The 14,494-nt window shown below is 35.5% G+C and overlaps 1 protein-coding gene across 7 annotated transcripts in view; it reads left to right on the top strand.

The window, feature by feature from the left end:
- Positions 1-13,750, top strand: part of OSBPL8 (oxysterol binding protein like 8) — an 80,411-nt gene extending 66,661 nt beyond the window's left edge. For 5 of the 7 annotated variants that reach the window (XM_083365128.1, XM_083365132.1, XM_083365134.1 and 2 more), the window contains 4 exons: positions 1,697-1,784; positions 4,759-4,858; positions 6,121-6,223; positions 10,667-13,750. In XM_083365128.1, the coding sequence (XP_083221254.1) occupies positions 1,697-1,784; positions 4,759-4,858; positions 6,121-6,223; positions 10,667-10,802 (427 nt within the window). In that variant the 3' untranslated portion in view covers positions 10,803-13,750. Of the gene's footprint in view, positions 1-1,696; positions 1,785-4,758; positions 4,859-6,120; positions 6,224-6,775; positions 6,822-10,666 lie in introns of all 7 variants that reach the window. The other 2 variants (XM_083365129.1, XM_083365130.1) reach the window with 2 other exon arrangements.
- The last annotated feature ends 744 nt before the right edge of the window (positions 13,751-14,494 follow it).

Genomic DNA, 14,494 nt, shown 5'->3' with positions numbered 1-14,494 from the left:
ACAGCAGCGGACTTAGGACGCAGCCCTGAGGAGAACCTGTGCTCAAGAAAATGGTATTAGAGGTATTTGTTCCAACTCATACATATTGGGGCCTGTTGGTAAGAAAATCAAGAATCCAGTTGCACAAAGGAGTGTTTCAGCCTAAAAGGCCGGGTTTGTCTATTAGATGCTGGGGAATTATTGTGTTAAACACCAAACTGAAGTCGACAAACAACAAACACGCATGAGTATTTCTTTCTTCTAAGTGCTTCAAGCTCAGATGGAGAACGGAAGAAATAGCATTCTCCGTAGAGTGATTTGGTCAGTAGGCAAACTGAAGCAGATCAAATGCTGGTGGGAGGCTAGATACAATAATGTCTTTTATCAGCTTCTCAAAGCATTTCATAATGGTGGGTATCAGTGCGACCAGATGGTAATCATTGAGGCCTGTAATTGTGGACTTTTTTTGGTACTGGCAAGATGATGGTCGTCTTAAAACATGATGGGACTACTGCCTGCTGCAATGAGAGATTGAAAACATCTGTGGGAACACAAGCCAGCTCATCTGTGCATTCCCTAAGGACGCATCCAGGGATGTTATCTAGGCCTGCTGCTTTCCAAATGTTAACTTTCTGCAGTGTTTTCCAGATAGAGGTGACATCAAAGCTTAGCACTTGCTCATCAGGATGGGGCATAGCTTTCCAAGCAGGAGTGCTATTTGATGCCTCAAATCTACCTAAAAATGTATTCAGTTTGTTTAAGAAGTCTGTGTCTTCCTTGCATCTCGATGGAGTCACCTTGTAATCCGTAATGGCCTGGATTCCTTGCCACATTCACCTGGTGCTTGTTGAGTCCTGAAAAAAGTTCTGAATTTTCTGGCAATGGGCTTGCTTGACACCTTCTATGGCACTTTTCAGATTTGCTCTGGCTATTCTAAGTGGCAGCATGTCACCAGATTTAAAAGCCACATTCTGTCCTTTCAGCATCATGTGGACCTCATAAGTCAGCCACAGTTTTTCATTTGCCCTCACAACAATGCTTTTTCAGGACACAGACATCTTCTAGGCACTTTTGGTTATATGTAGACACCGTGGTGGCATACTCCTCAACATTTGTATGTTGGTTATCAGTAGCTGCTTCCTTAAACATGCCCCAATCTGTGCACTCAAAGCAGCCTTGTAATGCTTCTATAGCTCCTGCTTTACTGTAGGTTTCACTCTGACTAATAAAGGTTTATATGCAGAAACTTCTGGTTTGCTGCCATGGACGCCTGGGAGACGAGCTCTGTCTCCCCCGTCCAGTTTCGCATCGCTGGGGGACCCTGAAAAGGGTTGAAAGTCGCCCCGTAGAGGTGACCAGCAAGGAGGGGCTCTCGCTGGATCGCGGGAGAGCAGTAGGTCTCCTGCTGGAGCTGGCAAATCCCTCCAAACCAGAGGGTAACAGAGAATTCTCTAGGCAGAGAGAAGGGTCTGCATTTGATGGTCAGAAGCTCCACATCTGGGGAGCACAGACTTGAAACCACCTTGGCATTATTACACCATCTGTCATTAATATAAAAACAGACACCCCCCTCCCCGGGATTTGCCACTAAGAGCAAAATTCCGGTCCAGCCGAAATGTTGAAAATCCCATCAAGCTAACAGCACTATCTGGGACAGAGGGTTTTAACCAAATTTAATTACTTTATCTAAAGTATGTTCACATTTTTTTGTGTATAGTACAAGACCATGGGATCCACTGAATGACATGATACAGTTTGAAAAAGATGGCATTGTTCAAACCAAAGTAAGACATCGGACACCAATGGTATGTTCTTGGCCTTATTTTTATTACTACATTATTAAGTTGAGATTTCTCTAGGGACAGGAGAATTCCATTGAAACAGCCTCTTTCTGCTTTCACCTCTCTGACAAATGAAGTATATCGTTATGAGGAGTACAACCTCTGGCCTGCTTGCAGCAGTTATTTTAAAGCTTATGCCTTTTTGTTTTTCTTACAGACTTTTTCCTTCTGCGCTCTGTGCTTTATATTTGTAAAATGTGTATGCCATCCACACTTTAGACAGTTGGTAATGTCAAAGTAATAATAAACTAACTGCTTATATTTCTCTTCTATAAAATGTTTCTTGTTCTGAGAGCCACAAAGTGGTTTTCAGACACAACCTAGATCAGGGGTAGGCAACCTTGGCTCTTTTATGACTCATGGACTTCAACTCCCAAAATTCCTGAGTCAGCTATGCTGACTCAGGAATTCTGGGAGTTGAAGTCCATGAGTCATAAAAGAGCCAAGGTTGCCTACCCCTGACCTAGATTTATATTTATTCAATATTCTGAGTGTCATGTCTAAAATAATGACTTTTAAAATCAACAGTAACCTTAGCTTTATTGTACCACAAACATACATCCCACCTAAATCTCAAATTGAATCCTTTTAACTCTAATAACCTTTTATTTCTCAGCAACACCCACTTTTTCATCCAAGCTAAACAACAAGCAGCAAAGTATAATTTCAAATCCGATATACCCAGTCCTGCCATTTCTTCGCATTTTGTAATATCTTATATTTAACTAGTGGTTTTTTTTCCTTAAATATATTCTTCTTAAAACAAGGCATCAGTTGTCAGAACAGCTATTTTCTGAAACAAAAATAAAATTCTTGGTAAAACCTTCAACTGAATCACAAAAATTCTCCCCAGCGGTGACTATTCTATTTTTGCCAACCTTAACATAACTTTTTTTAACATCAACCTATTCTTGACATAATTATTTTATAACAGTTATATAGTTTTATAATATACAGTTCAAATTTGTCATATTAACACCCAAATATTTGACCTACTCCTCAATCTTAAAACACGTTTTATTCATCAATTCTGTTTGATCTTGTATTTCCATGTTTTTGATAAACATCTCTTCTTTCAGTTTATTAATCTTAAAACCTGCTAATTCACCATATTCTTTAATTTATTCATTAATGATTCAATTCCCTTTAAAGGGGCTTCCCAAGGTAACACTAGATCAGGGGTAGGCAACCTCAGCTCTTTTATGACTCATGGACTTCAACTATGGAGTCAGCTATGCTGACTCAGGAATTCTGGAAGTTGAAGTCCATGAGTCATAAAAGAGCCGAGGTTGCCTACCCCTGCACTAGATCATCTGCAAAAGCTCTTAATTTATGTCACCCCTTTAATCTTTACCACTACAATCTTCTCATCTTGTCTTATGTCTCTATTCTATATTTTAAGAGCTAAAGTAAACAAGAAAGGGGACAATAGGCAAATTGTCTTTTTCTTTTTTTGTATCTCTCATAGTTTGGCTAAATATCCATTAAGAATTATTTGTGCTGTGTATGAAGTATAAATTGATTTCACCCATTTTATAAAATTATATCTAAAAATTCCTGTCTTTTGGAGAAGAGTGTTCATGTCCTTTATGCAAATTAGAATAATATTGATAAAAAAATAAAACAGTCACATTATCCATTAATATAATATCTCCCATTTATCATTTCAATATCATTTTCTTTTCTCTTTCTCTTCAAATTGACAAACCAACAATTTCCCTTGGTTTATTCACAAATTCAGAATTACTTTGTTTTTCATAATTCAGTTTTATATTGATTTCTTTTATTGTAAACATGGAAATTCCTCCCAGAACATAAATTAATTTGGAAAAAATATTCCATTTTAGGTATTCCCCTTTCCTCAAAGGTTGAGGTTTAATGACTCTCATCTATCCATATCTAAAGAAACCTCTTTATTGAATTTATGTCTAACGTTACCAATTGAGCCATACAGTATCTTTCAGCATGCATGTATTTAAATATTTAATGGTTGAGTACAAATATGGTATAGATGTTTCTTTAAAGGATGGATAACCACATTTTCACCTACTGGCATCAACCTCTGTTTGGAGCAGTTAATAGAATATCCTGCTACTTTATTAGGCTTCTCTCATTTGCATCAACACTGGAATAATAGTGTGGTAGGTTTAGAAATAAGCAGAAGAATGTTGCAAGGCATCTTATTTTTTGCTGCAGAGCAAATCTCTGTTCATAGATTAATGTTTATATAGGCTATATTGCAGTTATCACTGTGGATGGAATCCCAAGATTCCCAGCAGCTCAAATCCTAAACCATTGCAAAAAACTTTGTTTCTGCATGTTTTTACACAGAAAGAGCTGCAGTTTGGAGTCCATATGGGTTATTTTAGGATTTCCCTTTGATTCAGGGAGATTGTGACACCCAGAATCCACCCTCCAGCCAGAGTTTTCAGCTGCTATCTCTCTCTGCTTTTTCAGCCCACCATAATTCCCTACCAAAAGTTTCCTTTTCCCAACTAAAAATAGAGGAAAGTTTTGTTGCTGATTTTCAGTTGTAAATTGCACTACTGAAATTAACCAAGGCCACAAATAATACTACTTTGGGATTCATTATAATTATGAAAGATGGCTTAATCATTTATAAATGAATAATTTTAAAAAATGATTTGCAAGTCCTGCCCACCTTTGCTGTATAGGATTGTAATCATATTCGCTTTTCTGGAACCAGAAGATAATAAAATTATTTATGCTGAAAGAAATGGCCAGAATGTTCATTGTCTCAGTTAACTTTCTTCTCATTGTCATCTATTGTCCTCCAGTATGGCAAGTGAAGTGAGGTTGCAAGAAGATAGTGTAAACAAAGATTTCTACCACTCTTTTTGCACACCAGCAGAAGGCTGCTAAGCATAACTGTCGTTTTGTTTGTGAGCAATAAAACTGACAAAAATGTATACTACAGGTTACTGTTGCAAAAATAAAACGGTCTGCTAAGTCTAAGAAAGAAGAAAGTGGCTTCTCCTCACCAGAGCCTGATAATCCAGACTCATCAGGAAGTGAAGGTAAATGCTACATTGCTTTGCTTTGCCCTTCTTTCTAAAACTATGATTAATAAGTACAAGCACGCCTAAATTTCATTATCTGTAAACTAAAGATACAATTTTTGATTTTTTGTTTTGGTGGCTTCAAATCATTATTGATTCATGGCAATTGCCTGGTTTAGACCCTGCAGGTTTCATGATAAGATTTTTTGGGGTGGTTTGCTGTTGCCTCCTTCCTAGGGCTTAGATGGACTGGCCGAAATCACTCAGCTAGCTTCATGTTCAAGACAGAAATAGACCCTCTGTATCTGGTTTTCTAACCCAGTGCCTTAAACCACTACATCAAACGGTTTCCATGTTAAATTTATTTAGTATTTAATATCATTTTCTGTCAGATCATTGTCTGACAGAAAAAGAAATCAACAATGTCAAGAGATCATTGTCGATTTCAGAAAGGGCAGGCATAGCCACACTCTTCTGTGTATTAATAATTCACCTGTGGAGTAGGCTGGCTTGGTTGCTCAACAGCAAGACACTGGTGAAGTGGGCACAGCATTTTCTGCATGAGAATAGTGCATCTTTCTTCCCCTGTCCTTACCACTTTTTATAGAGGGACGGTCGAGAGCATCCTGCCATATTACATTAGAGTCTGGTTTGAAAGCATCACTGCTTCAGACAGGAAGGTGGTACAGAGAGTGGTGAGGATGGCAGAAAAGATTATTGGCAGTTCACTCCCTTCTATCCAAGACATAGCATATAAGCGTTGCTTGAGCAGGGTCCACAGGATTGCCTGGGACACTACTCATCTTCTTCACGACCTGTTTTCCTTGTTACCTTCTGGGAGGAGGCTCTGTGGTATCTGAAGCAGAACATCCAGATTCAGCCATAGTTTTGTTCCATACAGTATCAACCTTGTGAACTCTCAAGCTTCCTGTTTCTGCTATGTATTCAAGATGGACAGTGATTAATATTTATATGTATTTATATGTAAGGGTATAGCTAAACATATGTATGTATGCAGCATGTTTATATGTGTGCTATGTATGTGTACACTTTTGAGAATAGGCAACATAATTTCATTTTTAATGTGTCCCAGTTTGCCCACAGTAAAAAATTAACAATAAAGGCTATCTGCTTGCCTGCCTGCCTATCCTGGTTTGTAAAATCTTTTCTAAAATGAGAAAAACTTGACTTTTAGTTCATATCTGGTAAACTAAAATAATTTGGTTTCTACATGGTTTATATATTTTACCTGTTTAACTAATTTTGAATTACTTCTGAAGCACAACTCAAACATAACACAAGAATCCGAAAGAAAACAGTAGATCTTGCTGAACTGCAAAGTGCCATTGAATCTATAAAGTTAACACAGGAAGATATTCGGAGGTATGTTTGCAGTACTTTTTAAAAATCTCATTCCTAATCTAAACATGACGGGACCGTTAATGTTGCTCCATGCCGCACTCCCTAAATTCCCATAACGCTCCCTACTACTTCAGCATAACTTCTATTGGGCACATATCCCAAAAAGCACTAGGCTACACTCATCCCTCATGTTATACTCAAAGCATACATCTCTGGGTTCTACATCAGCTCCAGAGATATTATTGAAAACATAGATTGTGCTTGACACTGTTGCTTTGCTGCATGGTAGCCTCCATTTTATTTAAGTAAAATAAAATCAGGTGGGGCAGAAAATCATGGGCATTAAGGGGGGAAATGTAACTAAGTACATAAAAACCTAAAGATGCCAATTTATTGACCTGGGATTTAGAGCAAACCTTGACCCTTTAAATGTCTAGATAACTAAATAAACTCTGGTGAGAGATAATGCTACAGTTATGTTCTCTTAGCCAGTATAAGATCTGACTAAAATACACATTTTCATATGATAATTTTTAAAGTTTCTGCTTAAAACATTTCTATCATACCTTTCAGTTCCAAAATGCAAAACTACTGAAAATCAGAGATCAATGCAAAAAAGGTAACATTTTAATAAAAAAAAATATGGGGACATACTTACTAATATCTTGGTGTGAAAGCAAAGACTTTTCCAAGATTTTCCCTTTATTATTCGGTATAGTGCAAAACAAAATGTGTGGAGTGAAGGGAAAGAAGATTTAGCATAGATGGATTAGATAGTAGGTACACCTCCTTTAAATGCAATTGATATATTTTCATATCTTTATATTCCTGGAAGATCCTTACTCTGAAGCATATTCTATGTAATTTCACAAATGCTTCAGGCTACTTCTTGTTTAATTTCATGCATAAGTATATATATTTGCACCATCTAATAAGGCCCCTTTATGTAGATTTCACTTTCATATTTTGAGGTCAATCTTCTAAATTGATGATAACACTGAAAATGTTACATGGTTGGGTAGTGAAATGTCTGCAAGAAAACAAGCTCAGAGAGCACTAAGGAACATAACTTGCCTTTTAGTTGATCATGCCTTAAAGTAGTCCATTGATGTTGTTGCTAGTTGTCTTCTCTTTTCTTCCATTTTTCTCAGCATTATAGATTTCTTAAGATAGCTAGGCCTTCGCATAAGGTGTCCAAAACATGATAGTTTAATCTTGCTCATTTGTCCCTCAAGAGAATTATAGATTGATTTGTTTAATAATCCATTTGTTTGTTTGTTTGGCTAACCATGGAATTCACAGAATTATTTTCCAACACTAAATTTCAAAATGCTGTTTCTTCAAAAGTCAAATTTTGCTTCCATAAAGCATCACAGAATACCATTGTCTATATTTGTAGGCAAAGATACATCCTAGCTTTTTACAAGGCTTTCACTGCTGGTTCCTTTAGTATTGGTCCTACAGGAGAAGCTATTCTTCAATATCTTTACTGTCGTTTACAAAACTGGTTGCTGTACCTGTTGTTGTTACAATTTTATTTAACATTAGACCCATTTTTTCATCCTGTTCCTTGACTTTCATTACTACAGCTTACAAATCCTTTGCATTTTCTGCTATCAAAATAATGTTATCAGCATAACATAGGTTATTGATTTTGCTTCCTCAACTTTTAAAATCTTTAAAATCTTCTTTCCATGCAGCTTCCCCCAATATATATTGAGCATATATTTGAATAAATAAAGGGAGAATAGCCAGCCTTGTCTTAATCTTTTGCTGATTTTCTGTCTTTTGCCATATTCTGTCCTTCATGGCTGTATATAGGTTTCTCATGAGGTATTCTGGGATTCCCATTTATTTTAATAAGTAAATAGGAATCCCAGAACATGAGGTGAGCATATGCCTACTTACAGAAAAAGATACATATTTTTCTAAATGCATATACCTTTTTTTAGTAAGAGTTAACCTTTCAGATTCAGTGAACCATTCAGAAGCTTTGTGGGACATCATGTCATCCTGAAGCTGAGCTTGTAATGGGTACTTTTTCTCCAGAAATAGTGCTTTGTAAGCTTCAGAAGTAGATCCAAATGCCTTGTACTGACCCAGTGAAGAACAGTATGAATTTGGTTCTTTAAATATACTTACAATAGACATAAAACATAATTACAACAGTAAGAGAGTTTGTGAATTCTCCAAGAACTATCCATAATCTTGCAATACTGTGACCTACACTATGATCTGAACTTCACTAAAATCTTGTTAATAGATAAAAAGATCCTTGTTAAACAATCAAACACTGTATTGCAGTGGTGCCCACATCAGGGATGAAAATAGTCAAAATTGAGGGTCTTGATTGAAGCTCTTCTTCATTTGTATATTATGATGTGTAGAAAGGAGCAGGGGTTTCATCATACTGCTGCTACGCTATCTTGACAGTTTTGACACACACATACTCCTGGAGAAACTATTGGTATGCTTGTCAAGACTTTATTCAATACACTGTGAATCAGTATTCAGTACCTCCTCTGACATTTGGAGTATTTCATCCCTTCAAAATGGTTTAATGTACTTTAAATGTTATCATGCTCTAATGAAAAAACAACAACAACAAGGTAGATATTTAAATTTATCATGTTAACTAATAGGAAAAAAGATTATTTTTAAAAATCTGAATTTGCTTCTGATCTGGGAGCCAAGTCAGAATGTAGTACACTTGTAGTGATATGAATTATAGGGGGTTATTTCTGCAATCCAGACCAGGCAATCTTCCAGAATGCTTATTGGATTTTCTGATCAGATAGGTGAAGTGAATCTCCATTCATCACGCCCTCACAATTGTGATGCTGATTGACAAGGGTTTAATGAATTTGTGGATTTTTAGGAAATACAAGCCCATAGTTATTTATTGCCTACATTTATTTCTATGTTACCTTTAGTATATTTAATATTTATATACTTAAATATCTAAAATTTGATCCTCTACATGTCAAACCCTATTAAATCATTTGGAATTGAGGGTCAAGATATGCACTATCTATCATCTGTTCATGTGATACTTAATAAATATGTGACTGTACAGTACGTGTATGATAGTAAAACAAATTATTGGAAGGAACATAAGTCATAGGTTAAAAATTAATTCAGAGGTAGTTTTAAAAATTGTTGAATATATGGAGAGAAGAATTGCATGAATATGTTTTTTTTAAATGTAATAAATGCTACAATTAAAAGATGGAATAGACTGCCTAGCCTTCTAAAGAAGCAATCAGTCCAGTGGGAAGGGGTTTTTTTACACAACCCTTTTGAAATGTATAAGAGCAATGCTTCAACTTGGGCGTCCTCCTGGATTCACTGCTCAGTTTGGAAGATCATATAGGAGCCGTGACCAGGGGGGCTTTTGCCCAGGTTCGCCTGGTGCGCCAGTTGCGGCCCTATCTGGACCGAGATGCCCTACGCACAGTCACTCATGCGCTCGTGACCTCCCGGTTAGACTACTGCAACGCTCTCTACATGGGGCTGCCCTTGAGGACCACTCGGAGGCTTCAGCTGGTGCAGAATGCAGCCGCGTGAGTTGTGAGGGGAGTCTCCCGATACTCCCGTGTAACGCCTCTTTTCCGCGAGCTGCATTGGCTTCCAGTTGCCCTCCGGGTGAGATTCAAGGTGATGGTGATGACCTATAAAGCCCTAAATGGCATGGGCCCGGATTATCTTAGGGAGCACCTGCTGCCAGCATCAACTTCCCATCGTCCTGTGCGCTCACATAGGGAGGGCCTTCTTAGGGTGCCGCCGGTCAGGGAGTGCCGGCGGGTGATCCCCAGAGGGAGGGCATTCTCTGTGGGCGGGCCTGCCCTATTGAATGATCTACCTGTGGAACTCCGGATCTCCCCCGACCTTTGTTCGTTTCGTCGGGACCTGAAAACTTGGCTCTTTGATCTATCTGGCCTGGACTGAGGGGTTTTAAGTTTTAAACTTTGTTTTAATTTGCTGGGCTAGTAATTAATTTAATTTAATTTAATTCTATTTCTATTTTAACTTTTATATTGTTTTTAAACTTTGCCCTGTAAACCGCCCTGAGTCCTTCGGGAATAGGGCAGTATATAAGACTAATTAAATAAATTAATTAAACAACTTTGTTTCAGTATGCCATTATCCAGTCTTCCTCTTTTTACTTTACATATATCTGTATCAGCTATATACCATGTCTTATATCTTGATAGAATAATTTTGTACCAGAATTTCCCCATTATAAATTACTGCAAATTATTGATAAATTACTGCAAAGTCCAATTAACTTGAGAATTAAGCATTTTAAGATTCCAGTGTATTATTACCCTGCTTGAGAAATCATTTTTCTGAAATTAAAGTTGTCTGCCCAATCATTTTTTCAAATTTTTGATGGGTCTATAATGCTTACTTAAGAATTGGCAATCTGTGGATTTAACTAAATTCATTGTTTTTTTCAAATAGGGACATTACAGCATTAAGAACACGAATGACTTCAAGTCTGCCAACACCAGATAATAACTTCTTTCAATTCAAGCACTATGTCTTCATTTTGCTGATGGTTCTTCTGCAACTTATAATCAATTACTTATTCAAATAGAATATCTGGACAGAAGAATATCTATGAAATGGAATTATTACGGGATTATTATCTTCATGGGACCATCTTTAAAGCTTGGTTTGGCTTCAAATAAGGCAATATTATCTAGCGGCCCAGAAGATACAGACCTTTGACTCAAAAGATTGGCTCATATGGAATAGTTTATTTTTCCATCCTAGCCAGATGACGTGGACAATGCTTATGTGCCAGTACTTCCTCTTCACATCTTCCAAATGCTGGATAACTGCCTTGCATGTTCTAAGGTGTCATAAACTATTATAAATACCAATATAGAATATACCAGTTTGGAATTTGAGGACCCTATTTTGTTATAATCCCTATTGGACATGCTAGCAAAAGAAATAAATTTTGACCTAAGACTTTTCTTCCTAAGTTTAATCAACCTTACTTCAATAAGAAAATAATGCCAAGGGATAACTGCAGAAAAATTAAACTACTTAGTTGTTAATGGTCATTAAGAATATGTGAACTATTAATCATTAACATCGCATTAACTGCATCAATTTTCAGGGATAGTTAATGAGGGTTTTTCCCTTAGTTTGTAACAGTGGATCTTTGCTAATAGTATTAGTCAGTTTGAGAGAAAAAACATTTCAGCTGTCCAGAGAAGTAAACCACTTTTGTGCCAAGCAGTATTTTGATTCTTTTCTTTCCAAATTGAAACTCTTATTGACTGTTACTCTTTATTTAACTTTAGACAATATAAACTTTAGACAATGTAAAAAAGAAAGCTATTTTAAGTTAGCCATAAAATTCTTAGGATTGACATATAAGATCCTATCTGTATTTTAAAAGTATGTTAACATTTGTTTTGTCCTTTCACATTACATAATTTGAACATAACTGCATCTGAATATTTATACTGTAAAAATAAATTTTGGGTAGCAACATTTTAGTTCCAAGAATAAGTGACTCTGGAAAGTTCATCTGCACTCAGTTTCTGTTTAAGAAATATTTGGTTTTAAATGCTTCAGAATATAGCACATTTACCCTTACTTTCTTTCTGCTAAAATATTGAACTGTTTAACTGAGTCTCTGTAAGTAAATTCACCAAATCTGAATTGGGCTGCATTAAATTTAAAAAGATAGATCAAATTACAGCTACATTACTCCCGCTATTCTGTTTTTTATATTTTACATAGTATTTATTGAATACTTATAGTCAGTTTACAGAACAGCAAGAAGCATATATCTTACATGATTTATATATTTATAGCAAACATAAAGTTTTCATTTAGAGATACATAATTTACATTTGGCCAGTTCAGGATTCTAGTACTTCCATCCCAAACCTAACTCTTTTAAAGATGTTGGAATACTTCAAAATGGAGTTTTATAACATCTGGGAATTACTTTCCCAACTTCTTCTGAGAATACCAGAATGAAAAAAGCTGTAGCCCACAGTTACAGTTTCCTGCCTGCCTTATATTATGTTTTAAAAGTGCTACGGTTTAGAATGAAAAATTTATTACCATTGGAGTAAACTGGTTGAATGCAGCCATAATTCAGATGCTTTATAAATTGATTGAAATGCAGTTACTGGTATGTATGATTTTATAAAAGAATAGCATAAAGTACAAATGCATATGTTCTGATTTACATTTATTTATATGCATTTGGAGCAACTACCTATCTACATAAATGTTCAGTGATTGTAACTGTTGGATTTATTTGGTTTCCACTGTTTTGACAATGTCTCCTAATATAAATACCATATTACATCTATTTCTGTCTGCTAATATGTCTTCAGTTATAGCTGAACTATTATTCAGATGCTTTCTTTTAAACATTTCTCTTCTAAATTCCCAAATCAGTTACATTTTCAGTTACATTGTTCCTATTACTGGAGTCTAAAGCACTCCTGTGTCAAGCTCAGCTTAAAAGCTTAAAATTTTTTTTGCATCAAGTAAGTTCCTAGTGTGAACTGAGGAATCTGTTGCCTAACTACTTTTTGTATGATATGCCTGGTATAACCCAGTCAATACAATGTTTATATATTTAATTTTATGAATATGATTCTACATTCTTTCATCTAGATTTTTTCCTGCATATACTAATAAGGAAACTGTGACCTGACAGTTTGTAGACCTCTAAGGGCAATAGTTTCCCTATAACGTTTAGTACTTAAAAGTAGAAAATAATCAGAATTGTGTGTTGTTTGTGTGTTTGTTTAAAAGAAATGCACTATAAGCCTTCAATGTGCCATGTAATCATCAATATAACTACAATGAAATGTGTTGTGTAAAATAGTAAATAGACTACTTGCAATATATAATTCTCGTATCCTACGTTGAGCTGCTTTTTAACTTTTAGTTATCGCTTAAGAGTACAACATACTCATTTTTTGTGAAAAAGTTGCTTTTGACAACTATTCTGTAAAATATATCATGATTTTACAGCTCACTACCCTCCTGTGCCTTCAGGAAGATCTTCTTGCCAACTCAACATTAATGAAATGGGATGAGAGTAAAAGTTGTTTTATTTACCATAATGTTATTTCTTGTCTTGATGGATGTTTCTTCTTTAGGATTTTTAATGCTATTATATTTATAGGATAGCTAACTCTGAACTAAATGATTACTGTGTTTCTTTCCTCATTTTTGGCACCTTTTGAGAATGGGTGATAAGATACTTGATTTATAACAGTGCCTTGATGGAGTTCGCACAGCAATGAGGTATGTATATATAAGTATATTTTCAAAGTTGTACCATATCTATTTACAAATGTTGTGGTATCTGTTACTTTCAATTTTAATTTGGGGAAAATGTAAAAGGATGTATAATTACAGAAAAATACATCACTTTTTTCTTTTCTTTTGATAACTATGAAGGACCCAATATTGGAGTACATATTCTTGTACAATGAAACTGCAATGTTGTTTGTTGATACTAAAAAATAGCCATAATAAAATTCTAACCACTGACAACCAGCTTCATTTTTTTGTTTTAACAAAGTGTAGATTTCTGAGCAAAATGACTGAGGATGAAAATAAAAATATGTACAATGTTTCAATGGGAAAGACCTGTTCTAATATTTCCTTGTGTAGATTTAAGTATCCACTTGTGTAATGGATGTAGATCTTGGCTATTTAAATGCGTAGCCTTCAACTCTTCTAGAAATCTTCATTTTTCCCCCTAGTTTCTGGAATAACTTGTTAGCATTTTTAATTATCTTGCCCTTTTTATTTTAACACTGGATTTTTATACTGCTTCACATTTTTTAACTGAAAATAGGCTGTTGTATGTTAAGGACCAGTGTTTAGTCCAATGCATATATGTAATGAAAAAATGTGAAAACATTTACTCATATGTACGTATGCGGGGAACTCCTATTTCTGTAATTTTCCTATTTTTGCCTATCATGTAAAATACCATTATTATTGCACTGTTTTCTTTGCAAATCATGCTGCATGCAGTGTGATGAAGGAAATTAATTCCTTTGAATGTACTGGATTTGTGTGTTTCATCCATAATTATATAGCTGAGTTCAAAAATTTGTTTAGAAGTACATTTGTAAATTTAAAGTTCTACCACTGGTCAGTAGTTTTGTACAATTATAGAATAAAAAGCTGTAATCAATACACTGTGTTTGAACTTTACTTGTAAAACTTTTAAGTACAATTTCTTGATAATTCAGTACTGCTGGAGGGCATGTAATGAAGATATAAAAA

The sequence above is a fragment of the Vipera ursinii genome (assembly GCF_947247035.1).
Source record: "Vipera ursinii genome assembly, chromosome: 6".
NCBI classification, from domain to species: Eukaryota; Metazoa; Chordata; class Lepidosauria; order Squamata; family Viperidae; genus Vipera; species Vipera ursinii.
Note: the sequence above shows the minus strand (reverse complement) of the source record. Positions and strands in the feature narration are given on the sequence as shown.